The sequence below is a fragment of the Mesocricetus auratus genome, unplaced genomic scaffold (assembly GCF_017639785.1).
Source record: "Mesocricetus auratus isolate SY011 unplaced genomic scaffold, BCM_Maur_2.0 Super-Scaffold_100014, whole genome shotgun sequence".
Taxonomy (NCBI): Eukaryota; Metazoa; Chordata; class Mammalia; order Rodentia; family Cricetidae; genus Mesocricetus; species Mesocricetus auratus.
The window spans coordinates 31,321,872-31,339,610 of NW_024429197.1; the positions used below are offsets into that span (position 1 = coordinate 31,321,872).

Here is a 17,739-nt window from a genome sequence, read left to right on the forward strand (position 1 = left end):
GGGAGCTCTATCTGCTTGGGCAGATGGGGGAAGGGCTCACCGCCACAGGTCTTCTGGTCCAAGAGCTGGAAGCCTGTTGGGCATGTGCACTCAAAGCCAATCTTGAGGTCAGTGCAGATATGGGAACAGCCGCCATTATTGTGCAGACACTCGTTCAGCCCTGGGGAGGGACACAGGCTGCTGAACTCCTCCAACAGGCAGGGAGTGGCCCAGAGCAAAGCAAAGCCTTGGGGCAGCAGACTACCACAGAACCAGGAAGACAGGAAGCTGCACTGAACCTTTATCTCACTAGGCAGGTGACTGGGAAGGAGGAGCATCAGAGGGAGAGTCTCTTACACAAGGCAGGTCAATGGAACAAGGAGAACACAGGTCTTGTCCTCCTAGGCCAGAGCTCCGTCCACTATCAGACTAGAGGCAACTAGGCCTTTCCTGGAGCTCTGAGTTCTTTCACTACACATTTTTAAAAAACAGATCCTTCTTCTTTCTGACCTCTAAGCTTACATGTCCAATGTTCGCCCTCGAGTTACCCTTAAGAATGTTTTCTGAACACTTCTGCACATTAATTCTCCACCTCAAGGAGCCCACTGTGCTCCAAGGCAGGTGCTACCACTTTGGAATGGTGCTGCCCATAGAGATCTCTTCCTCACGGGAGCTGCCTCCTGTAGCTTTCTCCTCATCCCAGGTCTGCTCTGTGGGGTTGGCCATCCTGCAGGGGCTCCCTCAGAGCTCTGTCAAGTGCTGACTTGTGGTCTCCTACCATTTGCATACTTTCTCAAGGCAGGGCCCAGAGGTGGCTTGCCAGTCCGGAGGAGTCATGCAGAATGCCCTTACTTGCTACAGCTGAGTCTTAGGGCAGACTTTGTTTTACAAGTGCATGCGGCCGAGTCAGGATTCTCTCCTACCAGAATTTACACACTGGAGCTTTTTCAACTCTTCTTTGACCTGTCCCATTCATCTACCTGGCCACAAGTCTAGACCAGTGTCACCAGATGCTGCAGAGAGTGAAGGGATGTCAGGTCATCTGGATCTGGTTCCCTCATTCTCCACTCCTCACCCTTCTGGAGGGCTCTAGGGGAGGCCAGAACCAAGGCTTACCAAGTTCTCCCAGCATCTCCTGAGCTCAGAATCACAGAAAGTTAATGTCACAAGCCAGGGGAAAGTACCACACCACCCTTCTGCCCACCAGGCTCATGCACTGTCACTCCAGCCAAGCAAAGCAGAGCTGAGTGGAGCCAGCTGTGGCCATGCATACAGCTGGTTTGAGCTGCCCCATCCAGGCCATGCACAGCTGTGGGCGTCCCCACCTCCAGCCGGAGCCATGCTTAGGGAATGTCCCCATTACCCCTGGGCCTCCTCCTGTTTCTCTGGAATGCTGGTGCAACTGAAAGAACAAGACCACAGCAAGCCCATGACCTTGGGGGACTGGCAGTGGCTGTCAGGCCCATCCCTGGGAAGCTCCAGACTTCTGGAGGTGGTTTGAGCCATGGCAGCTTCAGAGTAGTTGCTGAGAGATCTACTACTGGGAGTCATTCCATCGTTCATTCCCTTTGTCACTTGTCTTGAATTTTTTATTCCATGAGCGCCCTCCATTCATTTGTTCTCCCATTCACTCACAGCCTCATTCATGCATCCACCCACTTCCTTCCTCTTTCTTTGTAGGTAGTGGGACCCACAGTTCTGTTTACTGGACATTTAGCCACGTGGTATGGATAGGGTGATGCTGCTCAAGAAGAGCTCAAAACGACCGTGACTTGATGAAAAAAAAAAAGGTACAGAGTACCCAAGGCCAACACAGGTTGAGAGAGAAACCTAGGAGGCCCCAATTAGTTTATCCCTGACCACCTTCTTTAGGAGGCCTGAAGAATCTCTGCTCTAATTCTGTGTAGCCCATAGGTAGAGCTGGGAGAGGAAGGAAGGGGAGAGTAGTCTAGGGGCCTAAATAGATGTCACTTTCCCCAGCACGGTACACACTGGCATGCACACACCTTCATGCATACACACACATACCCATACTAGCTTATTGCAGAGGCACAGACAGGTCTGCAGGCTCCACAGACATGGAAATGCAAGCAGAGATGCATGAATGCAGTAATTCAGAGATGTGGTACAGACTGTGGTCTCTTTACCAGCACAGATAAAAGGAACACACAAACACAAGCGAGTACATTTTAGCGTGTCATGCAGAAGAGAATTTGGTAGGTTAGTAGTCCCTGGATAACTACAGATCTGAGTGTGGAGAAGCTAGGTCCAGCTGCTCCTGCTTCTCTTCCTGCTTTTCATGAGTCCCTTCTGGATCTTTTCCAGGCAAGGCCTGGGGGCAGTAGAATGTCAGTCTCTTGCAAGCCCAGGTGGAGGTTCAGAGAGCTTTGCTTAGCTACTCTTCCTGGTTTCATTTTAAATCTTCAGAAGAAGAGCAAAGAGGCTGATTCTAGGGAACTCCGGGGCATGATGCTCCTCTGAGGACCCAATAGGGGAGATGTTGGGCAGTCTTCCAGGAGAGAGGACAAGGAGGGGCCAACCTAGACTGTTATCTGGGGACACCTTTGTCCAATTCTTTGAAATTCTGTCCTGAGAAAAGCAGAGATGACTCACAAACTCTTCTGCTCACACCCTGGGCTCCTCTCCACCTCCATCTCAGAGTCTCTGCTCTTGCTAGTCACTGAATAGCTGGCTCACCCCACTTCTGCCTAGTTTAGACTGCAAGCCTGAGCTCCCCCACAAGTTCCAGCTTCTCAGGTTTAGAATGGTGATACTGCCTGCTGCTGGGAGTACCCTACTCTCCCCACCCCCAGGCCTGGCCTGGGAGTGATGCTGTGTGGGATGTACTTCTAACTGGCTCTGCATCTTCTTCCAGTCTTTGACTCTGCAAGTGTCCTGCCAGGGACCAAAAGAACTCAAGGACCAAGGCCATGGCTAGATCAGCAGGGCAGAGGCACAGAGGAAGAGAGAAACTTGCAGAGGGCACACACTCAAGTTTGTATAGTTTGTAGATGGCAGAAATGAGGCATCTAGACTTCAAAAGAAAGGCTCCTGGAGCTTTGCAGTAATATAGAACCAGAGATCCCAGTGGCAAATGGCCTAATGTGAAGTTATAGGATAGCATTTGGTCTAGAGGGTCAGAGCAGGCGTTGAGGTCCTCTAGCCTGGGTGCCAGGAGGGAGCATGGTGAGAACAGTAGTTCAGCTGTTAGGTGTAGACAGGAAGCATACCACACTCTTTCTGAGGCTCATCCGACCAGTCCCGGCAGTCCCTCTGATCATCACACACTTTCCCGCCGTCCACGCACTCGCCACTCTTACACTGAAATCTGCGGGGACCCTCACAGGTTGACTCTGTCGGGCCAGACAAGAGAGTGGACAGTCCCTGTGAGATAGTGGGTGGGAAGGACAAGGCTGGGCAGGGCCAACCAAGGCCCACAGAAAATGAACAGAGTTCAAGGGCCAGCCCTAACAGATCTCTTAGGGGACCTTAGGACAAACAGTGAAACCACGGCCTGCAGGAGCTCTCCTTACAGGACAGATCTTCATCCACCCATGCAGAGGTCTTTGTCTGTTCTGGGAGTGTTGGAGTCCTGGGAAAGACCTTATGGCAGCATTGTGGAGACTGAGTCTGGACTGACCATCTCTCAAGGGTCAGTTTGCCCTATACCGCCTCGTTGACCTATTCCAGCAGGGCAACCACCTGAGGGTGAGAGGGACTCTTGGAAGACAGGATTCAGTCTCTGGTCAGTCTGAGAACTAGTAAGGAAACCCTTGGGTGTGGACAAACAGTAGGGGGGGGCTAGATTCCCCATGATGTGCTTTCATGTCCCCTTAGCCTCTTTCAGCCTTTACAATGTCCTTGATTAAAAGTCCATTCTTGGGCTGAAGAGATGGCTCAGAGGTTAAGAGCACTAGTTGCTCTTCTAGAGGTCCTGAGTTCAATTCCCAGCAACCACAGGGTGGCTCACAACCATCTATAGTGGGGATCTGATGCCCTCTTCTGGCATAAAGGTGTACATGGCAGATAGAGCACTCATATACATTATAAATAAATCTTAAAAAAAAAAAGTCCAGTTCTTGTGCCTTAGAACCCCATGGGAAGGAATCCCAGTGACAATGGAGGGCAAGTAAGTGATGCTGAAGGGGTAAATACACAGAGATAAAGGGAAGAACTTCCACAACTCTGCTCCCTCCAGGCCAGGGAGGGTTCCATCCTCAGAGGATGCCAACCCTTGCCTTGAGCACACGCACCCTGCAGGCAGCCAGCTTCATCACTCCCATCTGGACAGTCGTGTTCCTGGTTGCAGCGTTTGATCGCAAGGACACAAGTCCCATCCCCACACTGGAAGTCATTCTCACTGCAGGGTCCTGATGCTGCTGAAACAGAGCAAGAGGCGGTCAGGACCAGCGTGGCACTAGGAAGGCTTTCCCTGCAACCTCATGCCACATCCTTCCCTGGAAAGAATGGACCAGTGACCGAGCTTAGGAGGCCTTAGAGGACACCTGGCTAAAGCATCTCTAGTGCACACATGGGGAGACTGAAGCTCAGAGAGGGGGAAGGTCTTGCCAAAGGTCACACGGCATCCCAGTTTCCTGTTTCCCTGTCCACCACCTCAGCACAGACGTGTGGTTTTCATTGAGTCCTGGCGCTCATGTTCCCTCAGCTGACCTGAACCTGGCCCTGTGCTGGGTACTGGTGGGGAGGCCGGAATCTAAGAGCTCCTTTTCCAGAAGCTCAGGTGCAAAGAGATGAGAAACGCCCAGATGAAAATACCACAGTGTGAGCTGTGTCTGTAAGAGAACAGCAGGGATCTGCCAAAGGCCTGGAAGGGACCAACACAGCTGGGACAGTCAGCAGAGTCTAACAGGCTCCGCATGCGGGATGTCTAGGACAGAGGTCTCTGGGCAGGGAGGAACAGTGCCAGCCTCCCTGTAACAGGGCAGGGCGGCAACAGGTGTGATGGAATGGCCACACTGGTGCCTGGCTTCTGGGGTCAGATCTGAGCTCCTCTCCTTAGCAGCCATGTGACCTCCCGCAAGTCACTTCATTCTCCCAGTGTAAGTCTCTGTTAAAGCAGGATATTTACTCCCGGTAGGAGGGCCATATCAGCAGGCTCTGAGTGGGACTGGGTGCATGGAGGGGGCTTACAGCAGTCGGCCTCATCAGACTTGTCCTTGCAGTCACGGTCGCCATCGCAGCGCCAGCCCAAGTGTATGCACTCGCCGCTGCGGCAGGTGAACTGGGTGGTGGGGACACAGGCTGCTGCTGTGGCCATGGTCTCCTGGCCCACTCGCCCGCAAAGCTCGGCTGCCTCATCTGAGCGGTCCTCGCAGTCAAACTGGCCATCGCAGACCCAGCGCTCAGGGATGCAGGTGCCACCTCCTCCACAGCGGAACTCGCGGGGCGGACAGGCCGGGTCTGAGCAGCCGCGCTCGTCACTGCCATCGCCGCAGTCATCGTCGCCATCACACACGAACACAGAGGCCAGGCAGGAGCGGTTGCTGCACTGGAACTCATGCGGGGCGCACACTGCGCAGGACAGAGAGCCGGTCGGCCGGCCAGATCTCACCCCCCACGACCCAGCCCAGCGCCTGCTACAGGGGCTACAGGGTACTCTGACCTTCACCTACAGGGGCTACAGGGTACTCTGACCTTCACCTATAGGCCGGAATCGGTTCTACTGGAGACTTGAACTGGGAACGTGGTATGAGAGACTGACACTTCCAAGCAGGGGCCTCAGTCATGCTAACTGACCTTGAGCCACATTTGCCCTTCCTGAACTTCCCCAAGTACACAGAATTTCTGCCCTGCAGCCAGGTGGGGCTGCCAGGGGCTCTAACACTGCAGAGCCCCGCTGCCTTGAAGGACAGGAAACCATCTGTAACATGACTGGCACCAGATGAGAGGGCCAGGGTTGTCCACTGCGGCACAGTGGTATCTACAGCCCGCAGAGACTGTTAAGTCTCTGGCCTGGCATCTACTACCCCGGTCCCCACTCCTGACCATGCCCCAACTATGGCCACCTCGATGGTTTGCTAGGCCCAGGGCACACAGTTTCCCTCCGAGGTTTTGTTCAAGTTGCTCCATCCTCTGGGAACCCACTGCTGCCCACCATCGCTTTTAGTTCTCAGAGTTCTTCCCCTGCACAGGTACAAATTCCACCTCCATCCAACCCGTGCTTCTTGTCCCCATGCTCAGAAAACCTCCCTCTGCCCCAGGCCACCTATATTAGGCCTATCACAGCCACCCCACATGTCTGGGTTCCATGTCCTTCTTCAGAGCCCCCTGCAGGGTGTGGGTGTGGGTGACGTCATTCAAAACCAGGCCCTGGCCCTGTCTGGGGCCTGGGCTCCCTCTCTGGTAGGCTCGCCTGGAGTTGGCAGGATAGGCTGTAGAGACCAGCCTGCCTGGGTGCTGGTTTAAAGATACAGAAACTGAGGCCCAGGGAGGGGAGCACCCTGCTCAGGGTTACAACATAACAAAAGAACCAGAACTCAGGCTTGGGGTATTTCCTTCCTACTCTGACCCACCCTCTCGGCTTTCCTGTTTGTTCGTTTTCCCTCTCTTTCTGGAGTGTCTGCTGTTTTCAAGGCATCTCCTCCCTCACCTCCTCCCCTCATCCATGTCTTCAGACATTGGCCTCAGGGGTCAGGAATGCTGAGGCTATGACCAGGAGAGATATGGTGGCAGTGCCATATCTCTCCATATGGTGGCGCCCACAGTCCATTTTTTCTATTTTCTGGTGACGTGATGTCAATTTTCATTGTTGCTGAACATAAAATAACGTCTTCAGTGTTAATAGTATAGGCAGACTTTGTCATGTTCTTCTGACAGCTCTGCTACCAAGTTCCTGACAGCTGCATTTTCCCCTTCTGGGTTTTTGGGATGTGGGGGCATCAGAGGGAAAAGCTCGTGCTATCTGGTGCCACATCCCCCAGGATGCTGCTGCTGACACCTTCCTGCCTGTCTAGACACAGCTTTACATACCCAGGGAGAGAAGATTCTGTCTGCTGAGAGTCCTGACAGGAAGTGCTCACAACACTAAGCTGACAGTAACAAGACCCCACTACCAAGACCCAGGCACCCTACTCCGTATATTCACAAATGCAAGGGTCTCAGAGAACTGGAGAAGGGAAGGTTCCTTCTCTGCCCAGGCCACAGGAACCCAAGAAGCCTTTCTCGCACCTTTGGTTCCTATAATTAACAGTAGATGTCCCTGTCCCAACATGCCCTAGTCAGTACCCCGCCCCCAGCAGTACTGGCTGATAGTTTACACTAGAAAAACCATTTGCCTGGGTTGGAGATGGTGAGAAGAAAGAGGGACGGGCATGGGCGATGAGTTCTCACGAAACTATCCCAGCTGAAGCCAGTGCTGTCACCGGGGCTTTGCCATGCAGACACTAGCCACACATTTCCTGCTTCAGACCCATCAACCTTCCACATGTGGAATCTCAGAAGCCGTAGGAGATGGCCTTGCTCCTGGACCAGGAAGGATGGCTAGGAGTGATGGGTGGGGGTGGGGAGATGCTTTGGGAGGTAGTGGTGGGCAGTGCCTGGCACAGACCTCCCTGAATTTCAGCTCAGTCTCATAGTCTAGTAGCGTGGCCAGTCTATAGTCCCCAGGGGAACATTACATGTTCACCTGATCATGCCCTTCAGACAGACCTGGCACATAGTAGGTACCCAGAGAAGTGAAATGAGCCAGATCATGACCCCTACCCCCACCCCTGGCCCAAACCTTGCTGGCCTGCTCTCTGAGAAGGAGATAATCCTGTGTTTGAAGTTCAGCCATGTGGAACTGTCCCAATGACCACTTCCATCTGTCCCTGCTGAGACTGATGGGAATGTCTTCTCTGTATGTGATACGTGCCCCAGTCTGAGACTTCAGCAACAGCCGTCCTTCAGCCCTAGGAAACTGTCGGCACATGCCCGTTCCCAATGCTGCCAGTGCCCTGGCACAAGACAACACTTTCATACAGCCCGGCCTTCGGTTCCCCTGCTCTTGCTTGGAGATTGGTAGACTTGTAGAATGGATGAGCAGATGTCACACATGGTAAAAAGCTGAATTTGAATCTCAGTTCATCCCTCAGCCTTGGGCACGCTTCCTCCCTTGTCTGAGCCTCAGTGTCCTCACCCATGAAATGGGGACAATAATGGCTATTGATGAGGTGGTCATGAGGATGGAAGAAGAAAACGTTTGCTAACAGCCCAGCCGTTGCTAATGTTCTCATCTCATTCTTCCCTTCCCACCTACCAGCCCCACAGAGAACCAGGCCCCTTTCAGGAAGAGGCACCACCCCCGAGGGTGCCTGACTGCTTGGCGGACAACGGGGTTCTAGGCCTGGACTCACAGGTAGGACAGCCGGCCTCGTCCGCGCCGCCCTCACAGTCCTTCTCTCCATCGCAGCGCCAAGAAGCAGGCACACACTTCTGGCTGCCGGGTCCACAGCTCAACTTCTCAGCCGGACACTCTTCCCTGTCTGCAGATGGACACCAGATAGTCGAGACTTAGCTAAGACAACACAGTATGTAGCACCAACCAGTCCTGCTACTTGGCCCTCATGCTCCATGTCTCTTCACCAGGAGCTAATCTTCTCTAAAGGCTTTCTAAGTCCTAAATCTGACCCCACCCCACACTGCCCTGCCGATCCCTCTCTCATGGTCTCGTCCAAGACATTCAAGTCTTTTTTTTTTCCTTTTTCTTCTTTCTTTCTCTTTTCTTTTTTTTGGTGGGGGGGCGCTTTTCAAGACAGGGTTTCTCTGTGTAACAGTCCCAGCCGTCCTAGAACTCACACTGTAGACGAGGCTGGCCTCAAACTCAGAGATCCACCTGCCTCTGCCTCCCGAGTGCTGGGGTTAAAGGCGTGCACCACCACCACCACCTGGCTTCAAGTCATTTTTGATCCAAGGGCCCCTACACATCTTCTCCTTAAGATCTCACAATATGGAGCTGCCCCACCCTTGCTGTGTGCCTTTGGGTGAGATATGCCTAGCTGGACCTCAGTTTACCTTCCAGACCCGCAACGCCATGATTTGAAACTGTGGGTCTGGAGGGCTCACCAAAACCCTAGCAGCAACGATCTTAAGTCTCTGTAAGATAGTACTGAGCCCACCGCTAAGAACAGCCTCCACACACAGGGCCCAGCGGGACTGCACAGCTATAATTACTGCAGCCACAATCAGAGGCTGGCTCAGTCAGGGGCCTAGAGCCCCAGGGTTGATTCTCAGTTTGGAAGAATGAGACCCTATTCAGGGCTGGGGGACAGCTCTTACTCTGAGCTTCCCCTACTCCACATGACAGCTAAGGCAGATGCATCTTCGACCTTTTTGGTTGACTTCCTGCTGTCTTTTACAGTGTGCAGGAGTTAGATTGTGCCAGGCACAGTGCTAGACACTTCTATTTAATCTTTATAATAACCCAGCAGGGTGAGGCTGGCTGCTTGGGTTTGAATCATAGCTCAGTTATTCACTGGCCACGTGGCCCTGGCCTAAATACTTCTCCTTGTGTACACGGCTGCATACAGTTGCTGTGATGACCACATTAATGTCTATAAAACGTTTAGAAGTACACTCATCCTAGGCACACTACATGTTCTCCACTATTATTATCCACACATAATGGATGAGACCGAGTCTTGTTTATGCATTCAGTGGATAATATTTGAGCACTGCTGGGTATCAGACATGATGGTAAGCCCTGAGTTCTGCTGATACCAGAGACTGGGAACAGTTTCGTAAGCCCAGAGGAATGGTAAGTCATGTTTCACTCTGATCTCTGATCTGTTTCCTCTCATTTTGTTTCTGTGGCTAGAATGAGAGTCCGCAGAGATGAATAACAGTGGACTGAGACAAGAAAAGGAACAGAAAAGTGGGCTGGGGCAGGTGTCTAAATCAAGGTCCCCAAGTGATACATACTATGCATTGGGGACGAGTACCTTCAATCCCTTGTGGATCTCAAATGTGGACAGGTTTGGAACACCTGTCATGAATAAGGTAATCCAATGGGAACATACAATTCACTTTACATGAGTAACTGTAAGCTTTTAAAATGGCCACTTTGGGAGCTGGAGAGATGGCTCAGTACTGGCTGAGCACTGGCTGCTTTTCCAGAGGTCCCGAGTTCAATTCCCAGTAACCAGGTGGTGGCTCACAGCTATCTTTAATGGGATCTGATGCCCTCTTCTGGCCTACAGGCATACATGCAGATGGAGTACACTCATACCTAAAAAAAATACATACATATGTACATACATATATGAATGAAATGGCCACCTGAGCTGGGCAGTAATGGCACAGGCCTTTAATCCTAGCACTTAGCAGGCAGAGGCAGGTGGATCTCTGAGTTTGAGGCCAGCCTGGCCTATGGTGCCAATTCCAGCACAGCCAGGGCTACACAGAGAAACCTTGTCTCACCCCTCATCCTGCCCAAGACCACTTTGGGCTGTCATGTGGGGTGGTGAAGGGGTTTGGGCATCTAGAGATGGCACTTCTGTCACCAACACTGGAGACCCTTGAGCACTTGTTGATGTTTTAGAACATGAAGCCGCTGGAGTTGACCAGCTGACTCCCAGAAAGTACTCTAACCAAGAGGCAGGGGCTGAGGGCGTAGAAGCTCAAGCTCCTGGGCCCCAGGTCATATTGACTGAATCTAAATGTTGAAAGCCAAGGAATTAGCATTTTTAAAAATTTACATTTTCCTTTGTGTGAACGTATGTTTGGTACTTGTGTGGAGGTGCTGGTGGCAGGAGGAAGAGGACTTTGGATCCCTGGGTGCTGGGACCCAAACTCAGGCCCTCTGGAAGAGCAGCAAGCACCTCTTAATAACTGAGCTACTGCTCCAGGCCCTGGAACCTGCATTTCAGTAACTTCACTCAACCCAAGCAGTGACAGGTACCTCTGTGTGAGAACCCCTGCATTAACAACCTGCATATCAAGAAGATATGGCACACTCCACCACTTTGTAATACCATAGCGCCCTAAAAGTGATACAGGTGCTCAAATGTTTGCAAGCCCCTGAGAGAGCAATGGGGTAGAAAGACTTGGCACCACTAAGCACTAACCCAGACTCAGAGAGCTAAGCCTTACAGGGGAGTTGAAAGGGCCACAGTTACAAGCACCTAAGAGGTCAGACTGCTCCAGGTTGGAGTTGTGTCCCCATTCCACTCTACCTTTAGAAGACAATTAAGCCATAAGAGCAACACCCTCACCTTACAAAAGAAGCTGGAGAATGGATGCAAACAAAATGTGCTATACATACACAATGGCATTTTTTTTCAGCCATAGAGAGCAAAGCTATGAGCCGGGCGTTGGTGGCACACGCCTTTAATCCCAGAACTTGGGAGGCAGAGGCAGGCGGATCTCTGTGAGTTCGAGGCCAGCCTGGTCTACAGAGCAAGTTCCAGGACAGGCTCCAAAGTTTCAAGAAACCCTGTCTTGAAAAACAGCAGCAGCAGCAGCAACAACAAAGAACAAAGCTATGACATCTGCAGAAAAGTGAATACAATTGGAGATAATCATCTTAACCAAATTAAGCTAGACTTGGAAAGACAAATAATGTATGTCTTCTCATTTGTGGTTCTAATTTTATATGGACATATAAAAGTAAGTGTGTGAAGCCAGGCGGTGGTGGCCCACGCCTTTAATCTCAGTACTCGGAAGGCAGAGGCAGGAGGATCTCTGTGAGTTTGAGGCTAACATGGTCCACAGAATGAGTTCCAGGATAGAAGCAAAATTATCTAGGGGAACAAAGGAGCTAATGGGAGAGGGAAGGGAAGAAGAGTATGTTTAACACAATATGTACTTGTAGAAAATGTCCCTATGGAACACGGTACCATGTACATGAACATACACAATGAAAATTTTATATAACATAACGTAAATGCTCGAGGTAGACTCCATGCCCCTCTCTGTTTTGAAGGTCTGAGTGAGAAGTCAGCATCTGTGAGGCATGGACCTCACCAGACACCAGTCTGTTGGTGTTCAGTGTATGTAATAGAACTGTATCTACTAGATTTCTGTTATTTACAGCGTACCCAGTTCAGTCTGTGGCATTTAGCCAGAACCAGCTAAGATGCTCATCATCACCCTCACTCTAACCCTGACAGGCAAGAAGCCCGTGAGTACAGATTCCGGGAGCACCATTCTCAAAGGGACGGTAGCCATAGTGTTTCCTAGACCGATCAGGGCAGCAGTCCTAAGGTTCAGAGACATCAAGAAACTCACCAAAACATGCACAGCACATTAAAGGCAGAGTCTGGGTGCTCTGACAAAAGTCCCATCCTTCCATCAAACCACGCACGGCTGAGAGCCAGCCCCAAACTCTCTTTCCCAAAGCCTACATGACCGAAACAGCCTTTGGTCAGATGCACCACCTCCAGAGGCTTGGTCCTGTAGTCCCCAGTACAGCAGGCAGCCGACTGAACTTTTAATGAATATTTATACAGTTAACAGCATAACCTTCCAACAAGGACAATGATTAAACAATCTGTCTGCTTCCTTTCTTTATAATTAATAAGGCATTTGCTGTGTCCCTAAATAGACAGTTCTAATTACAGGCTCTCAAGGACCCAGCAGTGCCTACTACCAGTCCCCTCACCCCTAAAGAGTCACGGCTCATGGAATGCCAGGACAAGAGAAGCCAAGGAGATCCAGCTGACAAGCATCTCCTGGAGTGTATACTCCAGAGTTCAGAGAGAGGTAGGTGCATCCAGGGCCTGTCTCTCCTGCAACCTCACTGCCTGTGCCTCTCCTGTGGCATCGCTCTTCCCCAAAGCGAGACTCCGGGTTCCAGGCCAGGCCTCACCACTTCGCAGCCGCAGGAAGTGCTGATGGGCATCTCCCAGGCAGAAAGGAAAGCCTGGAGAGTGTAAGTTGCTGGCTTCTTTCTGGTCTTATGGAGGGAGCCTCGGTAGACCCCCATTCCAGACCCACAGTATAGCCACTGTGCATGTGGAGACTGCTACTTTTCCTGTCGTGGCTGGAGAGCTCAGTGAGGCGCTCAGCTAGCCTTCACTCAGGTAGGCTGAGCAATCTGGCCATCTGATGTCTACCCCCAGGATCCTTGAAGCTAAGACCTACAGACAAGTTGGTATAGGTGAAGGAGCCTGGGTTTGAGAGTCAATAGACCTCAGTCTAATTCTCATTTACTAACACTAAAGTCCATACGCAAGGCATTTAACTTCCGTGCTCCCTGGGTCTCCTCGGCTGAAAATGGGGTTGGTCAGTGGTTTACATGAGGCGGTGTAGGACCCTTCTACTCAAAAGCCTGACATACACTGGAGCTCAAGACATAATTGTTCTTGTCCCATCTTGTGCAGTGAAAATGTAAATGCCTGCTGGGGAGGCTGGTATCCCCCTGGGGAACACACAGGAGCACATATGTCATGATATGGTCCCTATCCTAGGACGGCCTTTCCTCTGGGACAGATGCTCCCCAGGGACACATTTGGCCTGCTGTTCAAGTGTTCCAGGTAGAAGCAAAAACCCTCACTGCATTGCCTCCTCACACCACTGGTGAGGGGGCTTGGAACACTACCCTGAAGTGACTGAAAGCATTTATTAATTTCCCGAGAATCCTGTCCCAGAGATCCAAATCCACAGGTACTTTTGCCATCTCAAGTTAATACACAAAGAAACAAGGGAAATGTTTGTACCTAGTGGCTACTCACTGTAGTCTTAGAGACTGGGGCTTTAGGGACAAATGGGGACTTGGCCATAGCAATCACCAGTGTCACTTGGCTGGGCCCCTGCCTTAGGAAGCACACCTTTGCTCTCTGTCAGCCTGAAGGAGCAGAGTTACACTAGGCTCCTAGGCACAGCCTAGGCACAGCATCAGGCAAAATGGGTGATCTCAGACCTCCAGGCCTGTATTTCTTCATCTATAAGAAGTAGGTGAGCAGAAGTGAGTGGGGAGGTCCCCTTCTCGCTGCTAAGATGCAAGGAGAAAAATCCACACACAGTAAGTAGCACCCAGATCCTTTCCCTGGAACCACTCTCTCCTCTCCTTGCCTGCCTGCACCCCTCCCCGCAGATGCCTGAAGGTGGGTCAGAGACGTCCCCAATCAAGTAAGCTATAATTAGAGCCCAAATGATACTTTCATTAGGCAAATGTTCTGGGCTCTCCCATTGTGACTCTGGCTGTATTTGATGAGTACCTATCCCAGGTTCCTCTACTTCTCACACACACAACTATCCCTCTTTTAACAGTACCAATCTAGTGTCCTGATAGCCTAATAAACTAACACTCGGGGCAGAGACTTTGAGGTCCAAGAACAATAATAATACTGGCACTTACTCCCAATATTTGTATTTTCTCAGTAGAGTAGCAGACCCATTATAAGGCAAATACCATCTTGCCATTTTACAAAAGGAGAAACTAAGGCTCAGGCAGACTAGGCAACTTATATGATGTTTCAAGGCAAAGGAATCAGATCCCAAACCTACTATACTCTTCTATCTATAATCTTTCTGTTAGGGGTGAGGAGTAAGCTCTATCCTGGGAGCTGGCACAGTCCCAGAAACCTGGTAGGCTATGGAGGTTGCTATGGCAACACCAATTAAATGGACAGCGGGTTGGCTGCTGGGTTTTCATTTGGTTGGGAAGCTGTGAGTAAGCCTGCTACCAGTCCTGCTGCCCCAAGTTCTGCCTGGCCTTCCAGGTCCTCTCTGGCTGATTCTTCCAGGCAGCCCTCCCTGGGCACAGACCCTGTGACCATTGCTTCTGACCAATACAATGGTTTGGGGATCCCAGACTCTGTATCCCACTGCACAAGGGCAGAAAGTGGGTTTTGGACTACTAAGAATTTAGGAAGTTTAAAATGGGGAAATCTATGGGATACTCCACAGGGAGTTGGGCCTCTTCAATCCTGGGTGCTTCCTTGGCTGCAGCTCCCATGAATCTCAGAAAGCCTGAGAAGCCTGTCTTTTGTCACAGGAGAGGCACTTGCCACAGACACGCTGTGTGTCTACAAAGCAAGTCTATCGAATTCTTGAGGCCCCTAGCTGCTCACCTGTTAAGTATAGGGGACCTGGGAGTCAGGAGGACTGGGGAGTGTGGGTCCAGCACGGACCATGAGGTAGGAAAGCAGTCAGCACTGACATTTTGAGGAAGGAAGACGGAAACAGACAGGATGGGAGACAGGAGTGGCAAGAGGGAGGCTGAAGACAGGACGCGTGAGCAGGGAGGGAGGGAGTCCAGGGGAGTGGGATAGGTGGGCAGGCCCAACAGGGCCGGGGAAGCACAAAATAGAGATGTGGAGCAAGGCAGCCCCGTCCCCAGTAACACCCACAGAGCTCCTACGCATGCCCAGGGTCAAGGCAGAGCTGGCTGACTGCTAGGGTAGGAAACCACCAACCACCCCTAGAAACTGTCTAAGAGGCACATGACTCTGTCCCTTCTCAGCGGAGCAGCCGTGGCCAACTGGCCAGAGCTGGTCCAGCCTCAGTTTCTTTCTCTGTGGGGGACCTACCACCCTCTCTCCAGGCTGGCATAGGATGACAGTTACAGGCAAGGGTGGCGGGGCTTTGTTCTTTTGGAAGAGCAGGAGAAAGCACTGGGCTTCCCTCTGCCCACACGCATGCCTCCAGGACAGCATGGAGTGGCATTTGGTGTGGTAAGGAAAGGATGGCCTTGCAGTAAAACTGGGGGGGGGGCTTGGCAGCTGCGTAGGGAATGAGGGGCCCTTTGTCTGGGGGGGCTCTCCTGCTCTCCTTTCTCTTTCTCTCTTGGAAACTGGTAGCTCTGTTGCTAGGAGACAAGGAAACCCAGTTATCATCAGCGGCAGCCTTAGATGGGACTCTGGCCTCCATTGTCCCTGCCTTTACCTCTGGGGCAAATGTTCGCCCCAGAGAGGGGCTTCTGGATCCCCGTTAGTCCCCCCATTCTCCACGCGCTTCCCCCAGCCTTTTGTCTCAGGCTCACCCTGCTGAAGCTCTGCCTCTGGGCCGCTGGGTCCTCCCCCTCCCCCTTCTCATCTCCTTTTTAATTTAACAAATGTCACGGAATGACCTGCCAGGTCTAAGTTTGCTTTGAGGATTAGAGCCTAGAAAAGAAATCATGGAGAGGAGAAAGCTCTGAGTGCAGAAGGCAGTCCAAAAGCACCAGCTACGGCACTTCACCCTGGTCCCTCCTGTCACCATCTAGCTAGCCATGGGGACCAGGCCTCCTGGACTCAGCTCACCCAAGACCAAGGAAGGAGCTGGGCCCTTGAAGTCCTGGCTGGGTGGCCATGGACAAATCGCTCCAACTCTCTGAGTTTCTGTGTGCCCCTTTTGAAAATTCAGCAAGTGGCAATACCTGCCTCTAGAGGCTGCTCTGAAGATGAAAGGAATGACGGCATACAAAGCGCTTATCGAGGTGTGGCACACAGTAAATGATTAACAAGCACCAGCTGCCGTCAGTGCCACTGGAATTACAATTAAGATCCTCAAGAACGAGAGAGAAGGGGGCCTGCAAGATGAGCCATGGCTACTTCTGAGCAGAATCTGGGAGCTGATTGCAGCTCCTGGTGCTGTAGGAACAGAGTCAGAGCTACAAGCCAGCTGAGAAGAAAGTCTGGAAACAGGTGACAGACGGACAACTAGACATTTGACTGCCCGCCCGGAGCCTCCCACTCCCCAGAGGGCCTGGCACAGACCATCCTCTGGCCGTCTCTGTGAGCCTGACAGCGTGCCAACAGGAAAATGCAGACGAGGAAACTGAGGTTCAGGGCAAGACTCACAGCAAGTGGCCTTTGATTCATCAGATCCATCAGGACACTCCTCCTCCCCATCGCACTTCCAGCGCTCCGGGATGCAGTGGCCGTTATCACAGGTAAAGTCGCTGTCTGCGCAGGTCCTCTTGGCTGTGGGGCAAAGAAGGAGCATAAGGGATTGTTGAGCACAGAATGGTTTTCTAAGACAGAGTCAGACAGCAAACGGGTAGCTAGCATGTGCTCAGCCTAAAAAGTGTACCCAAGACTCCCTCAGGATCTGTAAGTAGGGAACAAGGCTGGCGCCACCCCTTCCTACCACACCGCTTCCCAACTTCTCCCTTCACCTGCCTGTCCCACCACACAACCAGGCCCCTTGGAAAAGCACCAGGGAGCTCATGATCACACACCCTAAAAGTATATGATGATTTTGTGGCAAGATGAACAAGGAATTTGGTGCTTGAAGTTGTAGCCAAGTCAGAGCACTTATTGGTGAGGACACCCACACGATCCCCTGTCCTAGAGCTCTGCAGGAGGCCTCCTGCCCTTCGTCAGGGTTTCAGAATCCTGCTGGGCCTCCTGCCATCTGTGTGACTTTGAGGACATTACTACCCTCTGAATTCCCTCCTCTTGACTATAAAACTGGGGGAACACAAAGGGCTGACGAATAGCAAGAAGTTAATGTATGAGGTCTTGTCGCTGGGCCCCAGCACACGGTGCTTGCTGTCAGTACAGCTTTGCTGTTTGTCTGGACAGTAATTAGAAGGGAATGAAATGGGGTGCTGTGTGCCCTGTAAGCTGAGATCTCATGGCAGAGTAGGAGCAAGAATGTGAATACAAAGTCCAGCCCCAAACTGTTTTGCTGCCCTAGTTTTGAGAGAAACTGGAGCTTAGGGGTCAGAGTGGAGAAGAAGGCCATGTCCCAAGGCTGCCCTATTATTATTTCTCTGTGTTGTCCTGGTGCCCGGCACTGACCATATCTTCACACAAGGGCAGAACAAGGCAGCTGTCCCCACAGGGAACCTACAGATGAACTTGACCACCTGTCACTGGAAAGCGTGGAGTGGAG

The 17,739-nt window shown here is 51.7% G+C and overlaps 1 protein-coding gene across 16 annotated transcripts in view; it reads right to left on the reverse strand.

Moving 5' to 3' along the window:
• Window positions 1-17,739, reverse strand: part of Lrp8 (LDL receptor related protein 8) — a 73,587-nt gene that overhangs the window by 24,329 nt on the left and 31,519 nt on the right. For 3 of the 16 annotated variants that reach the window (XM_013114955.3, XM_013114949.3, XM_013114954.3), the window contains exons 3-8: window positions 16,701-16,823; window positions 8,334-8,462; window positions 5,131-5,511; window positions 4,233-4,358; window positions 3,210-3,332; window positions 41-160 (exon numbers count right to left, since the gene is read on the reverse strand). In XM_013114955.3, coding sequence (XP_012970409.1) covers window positions 41-160; window positions 3,210-3,332; window positions 4,233-4,358; window positions 5,131-5,511; window positions 8,334-8,462; window positions 16,701-16,823 — 1,002 coding nt within the window. The other 13 variants (XM_013114953.3, XM_005072150.4, XM_005072148.4 and 10 more) reach the window with 12 other exon arrangements.